This window comes from Tachysurus fulvidraco, chromosome 4, assembly GCF_022655615.1.
Source record: "Tachysurus fulvidraco isolate hzauxx_2018 chromosome 4, HZAU_PFXX_2.0, whole genome shotgun sequence".
NCBI classification, from domain to species: domain Eukaryota; kingdom Metazoa; phylum Chordata; class Actinopteri; order Siluriformes; family Bagridae; genus Tachysurus; species Tachysurus fulvidraco.
Genome location: NC_062521.1, coordinates 26140855 through 26161164, shown reverse-complemented (window position 1 = coordinate 26161164; position 20310 = coordinate 26140855). Strand labels below are relative to the sequence as shown.

At 38.9% G+C, this 20310-nt stretch overlaps 1 protein-coding gene across 2 annotated transcripts; it reads right to left on the bottom strand.

Moving 5' to 3' along the window:
* Positions 1-319: 319 nt before the first annotated feature.
* On the bottom strand, positions 320-16907 carry LOC113656393 (ATP-binding cassette sub-family E member 1). 2 transcript variants are annotated; one of them, XM_027167657.2, is made up of 18 exons: positions 16827-16907; positions 14423-14589; positions 10369-10454; positions 10176-10273; positions 9953-10070; positions 9061-9198; positions 8891-8960; positions 7834-7930; positions 6262-6351; positions 4597-4718; positions 4208-4429; positions 2504-2563; positions 2368-2426; positions 2154-2264; positions 1930-2072; positions 1019-1141; positions 808-919; positions 320-639 (listed from the first exon to the last, which is right to left on the bottom strand). In XM_027167657.2, exons 2-18 carry the CDS (start codon positions 14523-14525, stop codon positions 592-594), a joined length of 1800 nt encoding a protein of 599 aa, XP_027023458.2. In that variant the 5' UTR covers positions 14526-14589; positions 16827-16907; the 3' UTR covers positions 320-591. The 2 variants fall into 2 exon arrangements, 1 of the variants encoding a protein (XP_027023458.2); XR_007140489.1 differs by lacking the exon at positions 320-639 and adding an exon at positions 1326-1348.
* Positions 16908-20310: the final 3403 nt, after the last annotated feature.

Below are 20310 nucleotides of genomic sequence, written 5' to 3'. Positions count from 1 at the left end.
GTAGGAGTGCTTACTGGTGTGGTGACTTCACAGCTCAGTGTCTGGGGGTCTTCGTAGGAATGTATTTTTATAGACAGTCCACCGACTGGGAGATTTGAGAAAACTGAGTGCGGGGAGAACATGGAGGAACTCTATAAAGCAACAGATTAGTGTAGCGCTGCAAGACGGCTTTGATTTCTAAAGTCGTGAGGGTCACTGAAGATGTTGTCGTAAACGCCACGAACACTTAATATCCGCTTGCTAGATTTGCCGTGCTACAAATTGTGAATAATGTCAGTCAGAGCATAGTGTAGACACTAAAAACCAACCAACCGGCATCTCTCATCTATATCACTTTTAATCCACATAATAAAAGACAGGAGAATTTCGAGACAGAGATACTGGAAGTCTGCTGCCCTCTAGTGGTCAAACACTGACAGTGGCGTAAAAATGACCACGCTGAAGAAGTGGATGATTAATATAGATTTATAGACTTTTAAATACTGATAAGATGCATGTCTGCTTGCGGCTGGAAAACCAAGTCCAGTTAACAGCAGAGGCAGATGCTCACTTATAGCAAAATTACAGAAAACCTCAGAAGGAACTGTGGAGCTAATCGTCGAGGAAGAAATAGTTGCCACTTCTCTTCTGTTCGACATCCTGAAGATTATTAGAGATGAAAAGGAATAGACAATTACATTAGACATGGTATAAGAAACAAATAATCATAGGCAAATTTGCTGTTTGTAATATATATATAGTTAAATGGATAACGGCTCCTGATGACATAATATTACAAGATGACATCATTTATTCGCAAGCGTTTACCTTAATGGAGTTGAGTTTGTTGATTCTTGGTCTGAAGTTGTTGGGATCTCTCCGGAACGTAATCTCCAGCAGTGAAAGGAACTTGTTCATGCCAGCAAGCAGCATCTGTGGCCTAAGAGGCAGAAAAACGAACTTTTACGATGATACGTCTTCCTGAAATATGATGGAATATGATTTAACTCAGATATCCAATAATACGATGCACGCTCACGTGTTTGCGGTCGTCCTCTGTGACGGAACTCCGTCGAACACGATGACCCGGTCGGCCAGGTACGTGGCCATGATGAAGTCATGTTCGACTACGAAAGCTGTCTTCTTTGCATGGAGGATGAATCTGTGAGGATGGAGCAAATGAAAGAAAGAAAGAAAGAAAGAAAGAAAGAAAGAAAGAAAGAAAGAAAGAAAGAAAGAAAGAAAGAAAGAAAGAAAGAAAAATACAAAATAACAATACAAAACAAAACAAAATAAACAAAATGCAAAAAAAAGAGAAAGAGTTAGAGTGATTGACAGTTACAGACATGGAGATATAAAGTGAAAGGGACTGACAGAGAGAGACAGAGAGAGAGAGAGAGAGAGAGAAAGAGTCAGACAGACAAAACAGACAGACAGACAGAGGGAGAGAGATAAAGTCAGCCAGACAGAAAGACAGAGAGAGAGAGAGATAGAGAGAGAGAGAGAGACGTAAAAAGGAGTCAGACAGACAGACAGACGGAGAGAGGGAGAGAGAAAGAGTCAGACAGACAAACAGACAGAGAGACAGAGATAGAAATAGACAACAGACAGACAGACACAGGTAGAGAGGGAGAGAGGAAAAGTCAGCCAGACAGGCAGACAGAGAGAGAGAGAGACGTAGAAAGGAGTCAGACAGTCAGACAGACAGAGAGACAGAAATAGACAGACAGACAGACAGACAGAGGGAGAGAGGAAAAGTCAGCCAGACAGGCAGACAGAGAGAGAGACGTAGAAAGGAGTCAGACAGACAGAAAGAAAGAGGGAGAGAGGGAGAGAGAAAGAGTCAGTCAGACAGAGAGAGAGAGAGGGATGAATACAGAGAGAGACACATTCATACACACCCTTCAGGAATAACAGAATAACTTGTTATTTCTATAAACAAGACCTTACCGTTTAATAACTCTGGCAGCCATCAGCCTCTGCTCTGAGTCCAGGTAGGCCGAGGGCTCGTCTATCAGGTAGACGTCTGCAGGTTTACCCAGACACAGAGTGAGCGCTACTCGCTGCAGCTCTCCTCCAGACAGATTCTGTACCTGTAACAAGGGTCAGTGACGCTTCAGCAAAAATTCACAGTGCAAACAACCTCAAGACAACTTTAAGACCTCGACACTTACATCCTGATCGATGATGCTGTCGATCTGCATGGGCTTCATGACGTCCGTGACGAACTGAGGGTGCGTGTACGCGTCCCGGATCTTCTCGTGCAGCAGGGCACGCACGCTACCCTGCAGCGACACACAACCACACACAGGAAGTGTCAAACAGCGATAGAGTCGGGTTCCAGGATACTCAGTTGTACTGTAGATGTAGAATTGCACAGCTTCATACTTTAAATTTGGGGCTGATCTTTTGAGGTTTGTAGCTGACGTTCAGGATCGGGACCTCAACTGAAACAGAACAGGTTGAAATTGAGGCTTTATTAATACGCAGATGACAGCAAAAAAGACTAATAAACATCACTCACCTCCGTTATCTGGTTTCAATCGACCAGCGAGCAGCCTGATGAACGTAGTTTTTCCAGTTCCTGGAAGAATTTTTTAATGCTTTATTAACGCACAGAATATTCAGCACCTCATTGTGAATTCAAAGCGTGTCAGAAAACAACAAGGACGCACAGAGAACTTAACGAGACACCAGTCACAGTGTCTAGATTAATAACTTTTTTCCCCAGAAGCCGATAAATAGAATTTTTTGCCTGCTTTGTTGTGTCCGTGTTCAGTATTGAATGTCTTGGTCATGAAATTAGACACTCAGGACTTTAAGTATTTGTAGTGTTTCATCAGTATTTCTGTTTTTATTTAGCATATTAGGGACATTATATTCTTAGAAAAGTAATAAATAAATGAATAAATGAATAAATAAATAAATAAATAATGGGTAAGTAAGTAAGTAAATAAATAAAAATTTAATTCTTTCAATACAATTTAATTTAGTTTTATAATATAACAAAAAAGTTTAATATTATACAAAGATTAATAATAAACAAAAGTTCAAGATTAATATTAGACTTATAATTAAATGTGTTTGTATTTATCCCTAATGAACAAGCCTGAGATGACTGTGGTGAGGAAAAACTCTCTTAGATAGAAGAGGAAGAAACATTGAGAGGAACCAGCCTCAAAAAGTGAACCTCATCCTAATTTGGGTGACACTGTGGGGCTTTTTACACCTGGTCACTTCCTGCATTTTCTGTGATCAGATAGCTATCCGATGGTAAAAAGACCAGGTGTAAATGCCCTCCGAAACGTTTTCGAGACGGATATAAATCCGATCGCTCAAACCCCTTCAGGAGATGGTCTGGGACGCATTTCAGATGGAACCTGACAGGTGTAAATGCATGTGGTTGTTCAAGCCACATACAGTACGTCAGCGCTATACTCCTCCCAAACGGAACTACGTCACTCGCAGGTGATTCGCGAGTTGTGCATCGCGCCAGAAACAAATATTTTTTCCCACCAGCGCTGGCTCTGATCTTTCACCCAGGCGTCTCGTTGGGCCTTAAAATGCACTGCTGCCACGAGCGAAAATGCAGCAAACAGTAAATGCTGTTTTTTGTAGCAACTGCATACACCAAAGTGTGTTCCATTTCAATTACCCCGGAAATGAGGTAAAATATATTTGCATTTTTTGGCGGGAGTAGAAAGATTGGATCGTTATCCGATTCGCCGAGACGCATTTATGTGGCCTAATGTAAACGGAACAGTTTTAACAAATCAGATAGCTATCGGATCAGAGAAAACAAATGAAGTGACCAGGTGTAAAAAGGCCCTGTGAGGGTGTGATTATAAACTGTTAAAAACACCAGAGTGTTATTATGTGTAACGTCCTTTCTACAGTCAGATACAGTCTGATAATTGTGTATTGATAAGGAGGTTGTTGTCCTCAAAGACCACATGGAGTTGGTATATTCTCTTTCAAACAAATGTTTGTATCTTCAAATGCATTATTTAAATGTTGATATAAAACCCATTTCTGCTCTCTGTGATGGCCCAAATGCTTGTTCATACAGTAACATCAGACATGCGGCCAGAAAATCATTCATTTTTTTTAGTTTATACCGATAAAAAAATATCATTCCGCTGTGTATTTGTAAGGATGGGTAAAGCCAAACGATTTGTAATGAAGCACTCGGAAATATTAATGACGCCGTTTTTTTCAGTCATCTCACCGTTTTCTCCAAGCATGACCATAATCTCAGAGTCCGTGAACTCGCCCTCGATGATCTGCAGCTCGAAGTCACCCATGGCCTTCTTCATACTGGGGTACTGATAGCGACACATCTTCTTCACCTCCTCTTCGGTGGCCGTCTCAGCTACTTTGAAAACCAGCGAGGCGTCACGGAAACGGAGGTTCTCGGTCGGGACGTATCCGTCCAGGAAAATGTTGATGCCTGGGATATTGGGTTAAGGCAGAAGAAGTGAAAACAAACCAACAGTCTGAGACAACATGGACTTTAGAATGCTTCCCTGATACGAAGCAGAGTAGACTGCACTGTAGGCACTACAAGCTTAAATAAATGAAAGAATGGTGAAACAGTGACAGTGAACTATAGCCTACCTTCTCGTACACTGAAGGGCATTGTGACGACGCCGTAGGCACTGGGTACTCCGTACAGACAGCAGATGAAGTCAGACAGGTAGTCCAGAACACTTAGATCATGCTCTACGACAATTATGTATCTAAAAGAGGTCAGAGACACACAATAACATGGTTAGAGGCGATGTAATTAACATCAATAGTAATGGAGCACTTTTGTCTCCAGCCATTGTGCAGGAAGTCCTTTAAGCCCCTCCCACTTTATACGATCACGTCATGTGACACATCTCTGAAAAACTTATTTTCTTATATATGTGTGAACACGTGTCATAATGGTTACTATCTTATAAGAACATTAAACCTCATTGTGTTCTTAGAAACATTTAATAAAAATATGTTCATTTTATATTCAGAACAAAAAATGACCTATATTTATGAAAGTTTTAATGTATATTTCTATATTAGAATATTGCATTAATTAGAAAGATATTATAGAGAATTTCGCAAAATTGTTTTGGTAAAAATAAATAAATAAATAAACAAAAATAAATAAATAAATAAATAAATAAAAGATTTTTTAAGATTATTGTCGAATTTATCTTAGACTTTATACTGAACAATGGCACAAAATGTTTTGAGTTCTTTATTTATTTACAACAGTGAATTGCATTTATTTGGTTATATACATAAGAAATGATATACATTTTCAGTAAAAAGCTTTTTCTTTTCTCTTAACACTAAATTGAACTGAATTTTAAAATTAGATTTCCAATTTATTTTTTAATTATTATTATTATTTAAAGGTGGGGTGCACGATGTTTGGAAAATGCTTCAGAAAACTGAGTCGGGCCGACAAACAAAACAAACGTGTAGCCAATGAGCAGAAAGGGGCGTGTTTTGTCAATATGGGCGGAGAGAGTGTTCAGTGCGCATGTCTGACATTAGCCAAAAGCGATTGAAACATGGCGGACGCTTGCCGTTACCTCTGCCTCGGGTTCTAGGTGTTGAACGTCGTCTTCAGCGTGAAACGGAGCTAAATCTTTCACGGTACAACACACAGTACTATAAAAACACATTTGTATTACCATAGTATTACTCATTAAGTTCATTTATTGATAAAAAATATCCCCTCGACCAGCTGCCCCAACAGGTTCCGCCATAATAGTTGCCTGGGTTGCGTATGTATGTGGGGGCGGAGCTATCAAAACAGGGGTGACACCCATTTGGGTTAGGGGAGTGTTTGTTTTTTTGATTTCACGTCAACATTGGCTTTCAAACATCGTGCACCCCACCTTTAAGCATGCAAATGAACACACATTCAACTAGACTAAGGCAATGTCTGTCTGATTTAAAACCACTGAGCAGATTTATAGAAATCCTGATGCAGTTCCTTAAAGTAAGAGAAGATAGCGGCAAGGAAAAACCCCCTGAGACCACATCAGTAATAAGAGAAATAAATGTGAAGTGTGACGAGTCCGGTGATGAGTACAGGATTGGTTTGTCTATCTTGATTGACATCTAGGATTGGTTGACATCTCTCACTGTATTCAATATATTAAGTCGGATCTCATGCATTTATTACTTTTCCTCTAGTTGCAAATCAAGGCCAAGTAAAGAAGCAGAACACAAGAGTTAATACACAGCGCAGCAGTGACGTTAGCTGAGGCTCGGTTGTGCTCCACTCACCTGTCCGGTGTGATAAGAGAGCGAATGGTGATGGCAGCTTTCAAACGCTGCTTCACGTCCAGGTAACTGGAGGGTTCATCAAACATGAAACTAACGAATACAACACAAACAGTAACAATGAGAAGGAGTAGCTCATTCTCCATATCAATAAACTTCCATGAATACAAAAATACACAAAATGATTACAATACAGCTGAGGGCTTAATATAAACTCTTGTGATATTCAGGCCTACAATGTGTTCAGACCAGTTTAAAGATGGGGTCTCCAATATTTGAAAAATGCTTCTGAAAACTGTGTTGGGCCACCAAACAAATCAAAAATCAAAACAAACTTGTAGCCAATGAGCAGAAAGGGGCGGGTCTTGTCAATATGGGCGGAGAGAGTGTTCAGTGCGCAGATTGGAGGTTCCCGAGTCAATAACTCCTGAGCTAAACGCTGTTACTACACAAACACAGTTGTAGCTGCCTCTCTACATTACTATGATAGAAAAGAGGTGTTATTTGTGTAGTAACAGCGTTTAGCTCAGGAGTTATTGACTCGGGAAACTCCAATCTGTGAATATGTGGCCAACTTCCTGCTCCTTCAGTTCTCTCCAGCGCTAGAAAGCTGATCCTATATTAACACGTCCTACTTCTTGCCTTATCGTAAGCCTTTCTTTGCTTTCTTTCTTTGTTTTTATCCTCCATGTCAATAATTAAACTGCTTTCTGCTAATGTCACACATGCGCACTGAACACTCTCTCCGCCGCATATTGACAAGACCCGCCCCTTTCTGCTCATTGGCTACACGTTTGTTTTGATTTTTGTTTAGTTTTCGTCCCGACTCAGTTTTCTGAAGCATTTCTCCAAAATCGAAGACCCAAAAATGCTTCGTCTCATATTTCAGGAAACGGAACCTTAAAACAAGACAGTTTAAAGTTTTTGAACACATTTGCATTTGTAACCGTAACATAAAACATTTAATTAAATGTTTCTCTCCACTCATGGCAACCACTATATCTTAAACTTACCCACTTTTTTGGTGTCTTTAAGCTCCGCCCACTTTATACAATCAAGAGACACTTCTATGAAAAGCTTTATGATTTCCATGTCAAAATATTACTTTATTGTGTCTAACAGTGTTTTATAAAACCCACAAAAAAGACAAAATTTTATATTCAGAACCAAAAATAACCTACGTTCATGAAAGCGTACAGGACGGGGCGGTGCGGCGAAGACAAGAACAGAATAACAACAAACATGTACAGTACATGTAAACAAAACCATATAGAACAGCACATATCATTCACAGAGCGAATGTACATGTTATATTAACGTTAAACCTACTAATTAATTAATACTAATGATTGTTTAAAAAAAAACATCACCTTTAGTGTATTGAAATGTTTTAGCCTTTAGTCCAGCTCTATTTCTTTCATGATGAGAGCCACACTTTTATAAAATCACCAAATTTTTCAAGTTTTTTTTTTTCAAAACAAAAATTTCAGGTGTGTGTAAGGTTTATGCACACACAAGATACACACACAAGTCCATGCATTAATAGATTGTATAAACAGGATTTCAGAAGCATACATGTCTGCTCTCTGGATGCACACCACTGCACAGGCGAAACGTTGTAGCTCTCCTCCTGACAGATCCTCGACGTTCCTGTCCCTGAGATGAGTCAGATCTGTCACAACACACACACACACACACACACACACACACACACACACACACACACACACACACACACACACACACATAAAAAAAATCAAATTATTTATTTTATTATTATTTAAATTCATGTAAACATGTTAACTGGAGGGGGGGCAGTGCATGGTGGCTTAGTGATTAGCATGTTTGCCTCACACCTCCAGGGTTGGGGGTTCGATTCCCGTCTCCGCCTTGTGTGTGGAGTTTGCCTCGGGGGTTTCCTCCGGGTACTCCGATTTAATTGTTGATACGGTGAGTTATTCTGTAAGGAGATGTTTATGGAAGAGCACACACACCATAGACAATTTAGGGATGGTAATTAGCCTACAATGCATGTCTTTATATTGGGGAAAGAAACTGGAGAACCGGGGAAGTCATGGCCTAATGGTTAGAGAGTTTGACTAACCATTGTGGGTTCGAGTCTCGGGCCGGCAATTCCACGACTGAGGTGCCCTTGAGCAAGGCACCAAACACCGCCCCCCCAAACTGCTCCCCGGGTGCCGCAGCATAAATGGCTGCCCACTGCTCAGGGTGTGTGTTCACGGTGTGTGTGTGTGTTCACTGCGGTGTGTGTGCACTTTGGATGGGTTAAATGCAGAGAACGGATTCTGAGTATAGGTCACCGTACTTAGCTGTATGTCATGTCAGCTATCGAGCATGCATAGAACCCCCATCCCTGCAGGTGCGAGGCAACCACTGAGCCACTGTGACGCATGCATTATAACAGTCAGACTTAAGGCTGTATCTTAAAGTTTTCAGGATGGAGAACTTCACAGTTCCAGAAATCGAAGAGAGAAAAAGAAGAACTGTAACTAGAAATGTAACTAAAAGTGGAAAAAGAAATTCTGATGTCTTGTCTAGTAGACATAGAACCTGCTGTGGCAAAAGAAGAATAAATAACATATATAACATAATAACAAAATAAAAAACATACCAAGCTGCTCACAGACTACAGTCTCTGTCTTAGTGTCATCCTTCCTGCTTAGAATAGAGCCTACACTTCCCTGCAAAACAGAGTCACTCGTTTACCCTCAACATTCATACTTAATTAACATAAACGTAAAAATCTGTCCAACATGGTCTGAGAGCAGCTAGATGTCAAACCTTGACAGTTTTGGGGATCTGGTCGACATACTGAGGCTTCACAATGGCTTTCAGGTCGTCTTCCAGGATCTTCGTGAAGTAGTTTTGCAGTTCAGATCCTCGGAAGTAAGCCAGGATTTCTTGCCAGTCGGGTGGAGCCTGCCAAGACAGAAGCAAGCATCAGGGCACACCAGTGTTGGGCAGTACCACGTTACTGTAACACAGTTACTTTTGACAGTAACTAATACTCTAACGGAGGGGTGTCAAACTCAAATTCACAGTGGGCCAAAACATAAAACTGAGATAAAGTCACGGGCCAAACTGAATAGATATTGAAAAATTAACTGCAATTAACTGATATGTAATGTTCAACCTTTTTCATATGGAAACAAACTTTAGTTTTGCTTAAACACAGGATTTGGAACAACTCCTGAGTTCTTTCCCGAGTCAGTAACTCCTGAGCTAAACGCTGTTACTACACAAAACGCGGTTGTAGCTGCGTCTCTACATTACTACGATAGAAAAGAGGTGTTATTTGTGTAGTAACAGCGTTTAGCTCAGGAGTTATTGACTCGGGAAACTCCAACCTGTGAATATGTGGCCAACATCCTGCTCCTTCAGTTCTCTCACAGCACTGGAAAGCTGATCCTATATTAACACGTCCTACTTCTTGCCTTATCGTAAGTCTTTCTTCTCTTTCTTTCTTTGTTTTTATCCTCCATGTTAAAACCGCTTTCTGTTAATGTCACACATGCGCGCTGAACACTCTCTCCGCCGCATATTGACAAGCCCCGCCCGTTTCTGCTCATTGGCTACACGTTTGTTTTGATTTTTGTTTATTATCTGGTTTCAATAGAAATGATCCATGACTGTAAAATGTCTAGAGTTTCAAATGTCATATTGTGTTACCTACATCATATTTCCCCAGGTTGGGCTTTTGTTTTCCGGCGAGGATCTTAAGCGCTGTTGATTTTCCGATGCCGTTAGTGCCAACCAGCCCTAAAACCTCACCTGGTCTGGGGATCGGTAACCTGTAACAATGAGAGCACAAAATACTGGCTAACATACAATACATGGACATATTTATACCCAGAGCACATTTATGTATTTATTTGTAATATTTTATCTTAACTCACCTGTGTAGTTTGAAAGAGTTAGCACAGTATCTGTGTGTGGTCTCTTTCTCCAGGTTGCTCGGCAGGTTGACGATAGCCAAAGCATTAAACGGACATTTCTAAAGAAAAAAAAAAAAATGTTTTCATGACTTCCATGAGGCTGATTAAAGGGTTTTGATCTCAATCATGACTGTCTTTTCACAACTTTACGTACCTTAATGCATATAGCGCATCCTATACAGAGTGATTCAGAGATCCATACAATTTTGCTCTGTGTGGTCACCTCGATACACAGTTTCCCTGCAAAGCATTATTCACATTATTCAGCACATACTGTGCTGTATGTTTATGATACTGTTATACAGTGTTGTATAAAGTACTAGAAAGCAATACTTGAGTAAAAGTACAAGTATCGTACTAGAAAAAGACTTTGGTAGAAGTGAAAGTCACCTTTTAGAATATTACTCAAGTAAAATTCTTAAAGTATTTGATATTTACTGTACTTAAGTATCAAAAGTCATTTTCTGATATTTAATGTACTTAAGTATTTGAAGTAAAAGTAAAAAGTAAAATTTCAGTGATTTTCGGTAGGCATAAGACCAGGGGCGGTTCTAGGGTTTCATCTTTAGGGGTTTTAGCCCTCAGTGAGAATTTAAAACAAGACGAGTTTTATATTATATATTATATGACTACATAGTAAGCCAAAAGTTATGGTATTATTAAATGGCAAAAGTGGACACCAAAAGTTTATGCATGATGTAATGATGCCAGTCTTGAATCAAATCAGTTCATGTATGTGTGTATTCTCTACAAACAGTGTGTCCGATGAATGCAGTCATTAATAAACAAATATTCACAAGACAAAGACCAAATCAATAAATGTTATTTTTATTTAGTATTGAATGGATTGTTTGCATTAATATTTTGTTTGTGCTACAACTCTGGTAATAAGAATAGTGAAATTTCACTGCTTTTGATTGCCGTATTTGCGGCTTTCAGCCGAATAAACACCTCCAGCTCTGACTGCGCATGCACTGCACGTACCTGTGCTTCTCCGTAGCGCGCGCGGACGTGCGTAATGCAATCTAGGAGCAGTGATTCGCCAAACCTCCCTTATTGCAGTCACACACATTTCTTCTGATTTTATTTTGTAGTAACGAGTAACGAAGATGCTTAGTGGAAATATAACGGAGTAAAAGTATACATTTTATCTAGGAAATGTAGTGGAGTAAAAGTGAAAGTTGACATAAATTTAAATAGCGAAGTAAAGTACAGATACGTGAAATTTCTACTTAAGTACAGTAACGAAGTATTTGTACTTCGTTACATTACAACACCGCTGTTATAATGTTGCCCATACTGTAACTATTCATTATGACATGATGCATTGTGATGTGCAACATGCAAATATCTAATAGCAGCTTAATATTACCTATGCAATGTAACACAGTTACACTGTTTGAACACCAGAGGTCCAAATCTTGGCATTGTATATACTGTATAGTAATATGGGGCACATTGGCCACATGATTGCATTCTTTGTGGAGAGTCTCCACTATTACTGGGAATTATCTGAATGACTCAATGACTTATACGCATTTTAGGATTCATGGTTACACATATAATAAAGAGCTCTTTATTAGCTTTGCTAATATCAATGACGCCCGTGAAAGAGGCTGATGAAATTAGTTCAATGAAGTCTTTTTAAAGAAAGACTGAACCTGTAATGAAGCCAGAATCGTGATTAGAACCGAATCCTAACCAGAGCTTATGGTTACACCTCTAACTAACCTGCACATAGTTGTTGTGGCCTGGGAAAAATATTGGCTGGTCCTTCTTGCCTGTAGCCTTTGTTATCTTGTGCATTTCGAGATTCTTTTCTTTTTTTTTGTAAATGCTTTACATATCACGGTTGTAAAGAGTGGTTATATGAATTACCACGGTCCTTCCTGTCAGCTTGAACCAGTTCTTCAACCTTTAAGATCAAGCTCATGTTGATTTCACTATGGCATAACACTTATCCAATAACTTGGTCAAAGAGTAACATTCACTCTTTGGTTCATTTGGTTGATTGACTCTTCGCAGTTGAATAACATTACTTCTTATTTGCTAGCCTAAGCAAGATAACTAATAAACAGCCATATAGGGCAGTAGTAGCTGAAGTGTTTAAGGCTCTGGGCTGATAAATGGAGGATTGGGGGTTCAAGAACTGGTAAGCTGCAACTTTTGGTCCCTTAAGCAAGGCCCTTAACCCTCTCTGGTCCAGGGCCACTGTATCATAGCTGAACCTGTGCTCTGACCCCAAAAGCCAATAGTTGGGATATGCGAAAAAAGATGTTCACTGTGCTGTATTGTACAGTGGTGTGAAAAAGTGTTGGCCCCTTCCTGATTTTTTTTTTTTTGCACATCTGTCACACTTTAATGTTTCAGATCATTAAACAAATTTAAATATTAGTCAAAGATAACACAAGTAAACACAAGATGCAGTTTTTAAATTAATGGTTTTAGTATTAAGGGAAAACAAAATCCAAACCTACATGGCCCTGTGTAAAAAAGTGCTTGCTCACCACAGTGAGAGCCATTATCCACAAATGGCAAAAAAAAAATGGAACAGTGGCGAACCTTTCCAGGAGTGGCCGGCCAACCAAAATTACCCCAAGAGCGCAGCGAGACTCATCCAAGATGTCATAAAAAGACCCCATAACAACATCCAAAGAACTGCAGGCCTCACTTGCCTCAGTTAAGCTCAGTGTTCATGACTCCACCATAAGAAAGAGACTAAATGGCCTGCATGGCAGAGTTCCAAGAAGAAACTTGCTGCTGAGCAAAAAAGAACATAAAGGCTTGTCTCAGACTTGCCAGAAAACATCTTGATGTTCCCCAAGACTTTTGGGAAAATACTCTGTGGACTGACAAGACAAAAGTTGACTTTTTGGAAGGTGTGTCCCCATTACATCTGGTGTAAAAGTAACACTGCATTTCAGAACAAGAGCATCATACCAACAGTAAAATATGGTGGTGGTAGTGTGATGGTCTGGGGCTGTTTTGCTGCTTCAGGACCTGGAAGACTTGCTGTGATAAATGGGGCAAGTTCACTTCTGAATGGCTGATGAAAAACAAAATGAAGACACTTGAGTGGCCTAGTCAAAGTCTTGACCTGAATCCTAATGAAATGCTGTGGCATGACCTTAAAAAGCTGGTTCAAGCTTGAAAACCCTCCAATGTGGCTGAATTACAACAATTCTGCAAGGACAAGTGGACCAAAATTCCTCCACAACGCTGTAACAGACTTATGTTGTGTTTACATGTGTTATCTTTGACTAATATTTAAATTAGTTTGATGATTTGAAACATTAAAGTGTGACAAACGTACAAAAAATTTAAAAAATCAGGAAGGGGGCAAACACTTTTTCACATCACTGTATATGTGACAAAATAAAGGCATCTATTCTATATACCATTTCATTGTTAAATTAGATTAGATTGCATAATGTTATAAAATATATCATTAGTTATACAGTGATCCCTCATTTATCGAGGTTAATGGGGACCGGAACCCCTCGCGATAGGTGAAAATCCGCAAAGTAGGATTGGCCCTAAGTTTGACCTTTTCACTGATGGTCATCTTCCTCTTGGGCTCACTTGAGGAATCTTTCGCAGGGGCACGGCGCTTAGGAGGCATTGTAAGGGCTTAACGAAAAGTTAAGTTCGAACACAATTTGCAAGACACAGTTGACAGCGTGAACGAGAGTGAGATACAACAAGGGAAGAATTTGGAAGAGGATACGATGATGCGCATCCAATCAGCTCAGATCTTGCGGCGTGGGTATGTACAAAGCCTCTGAGAGAGTTTCTCTCTTTGTCTGGCATCTTGGGAAACCGTTTTTATGAATATTTTTGAAAAATCAGCGAAGCACTGAGGCCACGAAACTTGAACCATGAAGTGGCGAAGGATTATATTTATTATATATATTATATAAATAATATTTGAGTAAATACATTTATAGCTTATAGATTCAGACTAAAACTTGACTTTAGGTCATTTTTAGCTGGCCAAGTTTCTCACATCCAGTGGAAACAACCTGTTGGACAGATTTAGGAGGTGGGAGGTCAGCCATAGAAAGAAGATCTATGTAATTAACTTGTATTCTTGTCTTAAGCAAATGTTAATACCCTAGTAAAGAAGCATTAATTTCATTGAAGCCAGAAAGAGAAAAACAGATGCTTGGTTACTTTTCCACTAGAGTCACAGCTTCCTCTGTTCTTACCCATTCGGACCACCGGGCAGCTCTTCTTGCACTCCTGCTTGCATTTCTTTGGCTTGCATTTATCTTGGTTCACGATGGCAATCCGAATCGGTTTTTCAGACATTCTTTCTGGATCTTGTTAGGAAAGGGCCAAATGGAGCCCTTCCTGGATCTTAGTACAAGGTATTCTGCAGAAACAGAGACGGAAGGCTACGTTTTAACATCACCACAACAGCCACAAAGACTTTAACTGGACATGCTTATATGGGACATATTTTAAAAAACGTGACATGACAGCTTTCTAAATAATAAACAGGGCAGAAAAAACTTCATACACTATACTAGTCCTGCTAGGACTTCCTGATTTTACAACCACAGAAATTAACGCAAAACAATATTACAGTTTTTCAAATTGCAATGACATCATCAAGTATTTAGCCAGAATTCCTCGTTGATTCACGTACGCTGAACATGATTATAGCTAGCTTTTCCTTGTCCTGTCATATTGTACCGTTAGCTTACCGTTGCATTTGGACAAAATATGTAAGTTTTCATTCCATGAGAAATCTACACAATTTTCTACTTGTACAGTTCGTTATGGAATTTCAGAAACACAATTCAATTCTCTGCTACAGAAAACATGCATAATACAGGTTAATTAGCATGGTTTCATGCATAGTACAGGATAATTAGCATGGTTTCATGCATAGTACAGGATAATTAGCATAATTTTATTTATAGTGCAGGTTCATTAGCATAGTTTCATGCATAATACAGGTTAATTAGCATGGTTTCATGCATAGTACAGGATAATTAGCATAATTTTATTTATAGTGCAGGTTCATTAGCATAGTTTCATGCATAATACAGGTTAATTAGCATAGTGTACAGGTTAATGACCATAGTCCCATGCATAGTACAGGTTAATTAGCATAATGTAAAGTTTAATTAGCATAATTACATGCATAGTACATGTTAATTAGTATAGTTTTATTTATGGTACATTTTAATTAGCATAGTTTCCTGCATAATACAGGTTAATTAGCATAATTTCATGCATAATACAGGTCAATTAGCATAGTGTACAGAGTAATTAGCATAGTTCCATGCATAATACAGGTTAAATAGCATAGTGTAAAGGTTAATTAGCATAGTTTCACGCATAGTACATTTTAATTAGCATAGTTTCACACATAGTACAGGTTAAGTAGCATAGTGTCATGCACAGTACAGGTTAATTAACATAGTCTACAGCATGGGCGTAAATCCCGGGGGAACACGGGGGGACATGCCCCCTCCATCCGAGGGTTGTCCCCCCAAAAAAAATTATTTAAAAAATATCGCACACGCTATTGTGAAAAATATATGTATGTATACCTTAATAATTGTGTAAGTAGAAAAAAAACCCCGCAAAAACTGCATTTAGAAACGGTTGAGTTCCCCCTCCCCTTGCTCACAGTGGTTTGACCCACATTTCCCCCTCCCCTTCCTCTCAGTGGTTTGACCCACTGCCTCCTTAAATTCCCAGGTCATCTCATCTACTCTGCACACACGAGTCAGGTGTGTGGCTGCGGCTCAATTAGTGTTCAACTCCATTAAGTAGGGGATTTAATTCACTTTAAATAAAGCGATTCTCTTTAATGTAGTTGATGCAGACTCATTCATAAATTAGTTGCAGCAAAATGCTGATTGCCGACGTAATGAATCTGCTATATTAGTGATTAAAATCTTACTTCTCTAGTTAACGTTAGCTTGTTTACAATAGCTTGTTGCATAGTGCACTGTAACCGTTAACCCTTTTTTAATTCCTTGTTTTTATTGTTGTGATTATTTTTATGATAGTTTTACTTTCTTTAAAGAAAAACTTTGAAAATAATCATAATGACGCAGTCTCCGTGCTACAATAATAATCTTTATAAGTACAATTAGACTATTATTTGTGCCCCCCCCCCTTCAAAAATTGCTCCTGAGAAATTTTATATTTATTGTCCCCCCCCTACTGTTAAATGAAATTTACGCCCTAGACTCTACAGGTTAATTAACATATTGTACAGGTTAATTACCATATTAATACACACGTTGAGGACGTAAAGGGCGCAAAGTCTCCCGAAAACGCATACATTTAGATCATTAACGAATTTTTGGCGTTCCATAATACCAACTGACAGCTGTCAGGTAACAAAATGAGCTTGTATGAAGTCACCTTTACAATCTCTACTAAATCCTTTCAATGTTGTGTAATCGATCATTTTTAATAATTGCTCAGAACGTGGTTGTGGATATTTATTAGCAGCTACCTGACGTTAGCCAACTAGCCTCAGCGCGTCATTTATACATCTAAATTGCGCTGATCTGTTTTAAATCGACAACATGGAAAACACAAAAATGTTTATCTATTTAATCTTATTCACACACATAGACTCACCCTTTGCTCTTCACCACGTCCTGCTTAGATACGCACGACTACGTTACAAATAAAAAAACAGTTTTCCCACCCATATTTCGGTAATAAGTCCCGCCCCCTTTTGTCTGATTGGCTGCTTGTATCCACAGGCGGTTGGATAGGGAAAACATGCATATTAGACTTTTACACAGAATTCTTTTTTCTCAGTCTGAAAGACCTGAATGTTAAACACGCTTCATAATATATCTTTCTAAAAACACTGTTATTTATTTCAGATCTTCCAAGTTATCGCTCACGACTTCTCATCATATCCAATCACCAAACTGCTGCCATAAACCAATAGCCAATCATAGAGAAGGAGGCTGGATCTGTCGAATATGGGTAGGACACAAATAAAGCAGAATATAACGGTTTGTACGGAACGTGATGGAAAGCCACAATGGTCAAAAACTCATAAGAAGAGAGTTTAAAGGAGTAGAAGAGTTCTAGGTGAAATACATAGTAGATTGTCATATTAATTTAGTTATAGATGTAGTAAATAACCTCTTAAAGATGATGAAGAAGAAATAAAAACTCAAACTTGAGATGTGTTTATATGTCGATCGTTGTCGTGTTTTTCTTGTATCTGATAAAAGTTACTGGTTTTCATCAATGCTGGTTTCACAGAGGAACTAGGGCACTTAAACTGATGTTCATTCATTCATTAATTCATTCATTCATTTTCTACCGCTTATTCGAACTTCTCGGGTCACGGGGAGCGTGTGCCTATCTCAGGCGTCATCGGGCATCAAGGCAGGATACACCCTGGACAGAGTGCCAACCCATCACAGGGCACACACACACACACACACTCTCTCTCATTCACTCACGCAATCACACACTATGGACAATTTTCTAGAGATGCCAATCAACCTACCATGCATGTCTTTGGATTGGGGGAGGAAACCGGAGTACCCGGAGGAAACCCAAGAGGCACGGGGGGAACATGCAAACTTGTGAGGCAAACGTGCTAACCACTAAGCCACCGTGCCCCCTAAACTGATGTTTAATAGGAAAAATAAAATCCAGTGATCACATACACATGATCATGCACAGGGGTCAATGTTAGCTCGAGAGCTTCTTTTCCCACACAGCAATTATAGTGACATTCAAATCGTTTCAGTAAAAATAAATAGAGATGATTATGCAAGATTTTCAGGATTTCTTTTGTTTAAACAGGAATCAAGAGGAATGCAAGTCAAATTTGTAAAACTTACCTAGTTTAAAGTTACAGAATGCAAATATAAGGAGTCTTTAAAAAGCAATATGTAAACTAAGACATGATTATTTTTTATTTTATTTTTTTATTTTATTTTTTTTATCAGAAAGGACTTTTTGCTCTGATTTGGTTTGCCATTGTTTCATGTTCCACTAGATGTCAGTATATATACACACATGAGACATAACCAAGCCAAAGGACGTTGAGGTTCTCTTTAGGAGTGACGAGGATGGACAGGATTAGGAACGAGCACATCAGAGGGACAGCTCAGGATGGCTGTTTTGGGGACAAGGTCAGAGAGGATAGATTGAGATGGTTTGGACATGTACAGAGGAGGGAGATGGTTATATTGGTAGAAGGATGTTGGAGATGGAGCTGCCAGGTAAGAGGTCAAGAGGAAGGTTAAAGACATATGGATGTGTTGAAAAAAGGACATGAAGGTAACTGGTATGAGAGTAGAGGATGACGAGGATAGAGTTAGGTGGAAACAGATGATTCGCTGTGGTGACCTAACAGGAATAGCCAAAAGAAGAAGAAGAAGAAGAAGAAGAAGAAGAAGAAGAAGAAGAAGAAGAAGAAGAAGAGAACCAAGCCAGTCATCAGCATTTATTCATTTCAATCTTGTTGACTATCAGAAAACTTTCTTTGATGGTTTTTGTTTGCACTCAAACGTTCTACATCCTCAAAATGATTTATAATGTTTGCCCCATAAAAAGTGGAGTTTAATGGAATTAGAAAGCACATTGACTCATAAAGCAATCTGCATATGATTCTTGCAGACATTTATTGCATATTGAAGACATCTGTAAACCGAGATGCGTTAAATTCTAATAATATATGAGCGTGATCTGGTTGCAGCAGTTTTCCTCAGGTTTATGACAAAACAGGGTTCAGGTTTTATTTTATTCACAGCGTTTGGTAGACGGTCAATTTTGGTTAACACTTTATTATTTAAGGTTACTTTACCGTATTGTAATAAATACTGTATTAGCAAGTAATAAATAATAAAGTTAAGAGTTTATTAAATGCAATAATAAATTCACTCACTAATTTTCTAACTTCTCGGGTCACGGGGAGCCTGTGCCTATCTCAGGCGTCATCGGGCATCAAGGCAGGATACACCCTGGACGGAGTGCCAACCCATCGCAGGGCACACACACACTCTCATTCACTCACGCAATCACACACTACGGACAATTTGCAATAATAGATTCAATAATAAATTAATAACTGATAAATAAATAATTCATAAATCTATTATTCGATTATTTATTTATTTATTTATTTTTTTTAGGGTACTTTCAATGACTTTTCATCACATATCACATTTAAACACTAGTGACCTTTCATTTTGACTTACATGTAAACTTAATGAATATACGTAATTGTTGTTGGTTTATTTGATTTTAAATAAAAGCAGCTTTGACAAAAATGCTAGCTGTAATTCAAAATTCACAGTTTTTTCTTTTGCTTATCTTGTATGGTGTGTATACATTACACAATCTAAGACAAATCATTAAAAAATAAAAAAAGAATCTGCTGTTAGGAGAATCGTACATGATCCCGATTATGGTGACGTTTTATGTAAAAATATTTAGTTTATTTAAAATGTATGGGAGGAGCCTCCAGCTTCAGTGCTTCAGATATTATTCTCTGTAAATAAATATCTTTTGTCTAATAAACTAAAAAAAAAAGAGGCTGATGACTGTTACAATGTTATACAGCTGCTATAACGTAAGGCATAACGGGAACTATGACTTATGGTATGATTTTATTTGGTCTTTTCGCCTCATCTAAAAAATGCTGCATAGTCCTCATTTTGGAAACCATGCCTGTAAATCCTCATCTCTTACCACAAGAGGTGGCTGCTATTAGAGTAAGTGGGCACACCTGAGCTTCGAGACGGAGTTCGTGCGATTTTAAATGCCGAGTTCTTGAACAGCGAGGAAGAGAAGAGTGCCAAGCTTCTAGACGTCCAGTGCAGCTGTTCTGTCTTGCTCCACAAGGCTTCTACTGTTTCACTTCCAATACGACACTAATTAAATCTGTGCTACTGCCAGATCCCCCTCCATCACCACCCCCTCCACGACCACCAAAACCACCACCACCTCCATCCGCTCCTCGCTCCCCAAGCCTTACAACAGCTGCCCGGGATTGCATGTTTCAATTGGGTTATTGACCAGCTCTTTTTGAAACTAAATTTACTGCTTTCACCCTTTTCCCTACCCTTCTTTTCATTTAATCGGG

Coding starts and splice junctions, on each gene's coding strand:
- LOC113656393 (XM_027167657.2), bottom strand. CDS start 14,525: ATGTCTGAAAAACCGATTCGGATTGCCATCGTGAACCAAGATAAATGC. Junction 2,564..4,207: donor GGTCATGCTTGGAGAAAACG/GTGAGATGACTG, acceptor AAATTCTTCCAG/GAACTGGAAAAACTACGTTC. Junction 1,142..1,929: donor GCTGCCAGAGTTATTAAACG/GTAAGGTCTTGT, acceptor CCATCCTCACAG/ATTCATCCTCCATGCAAAGA.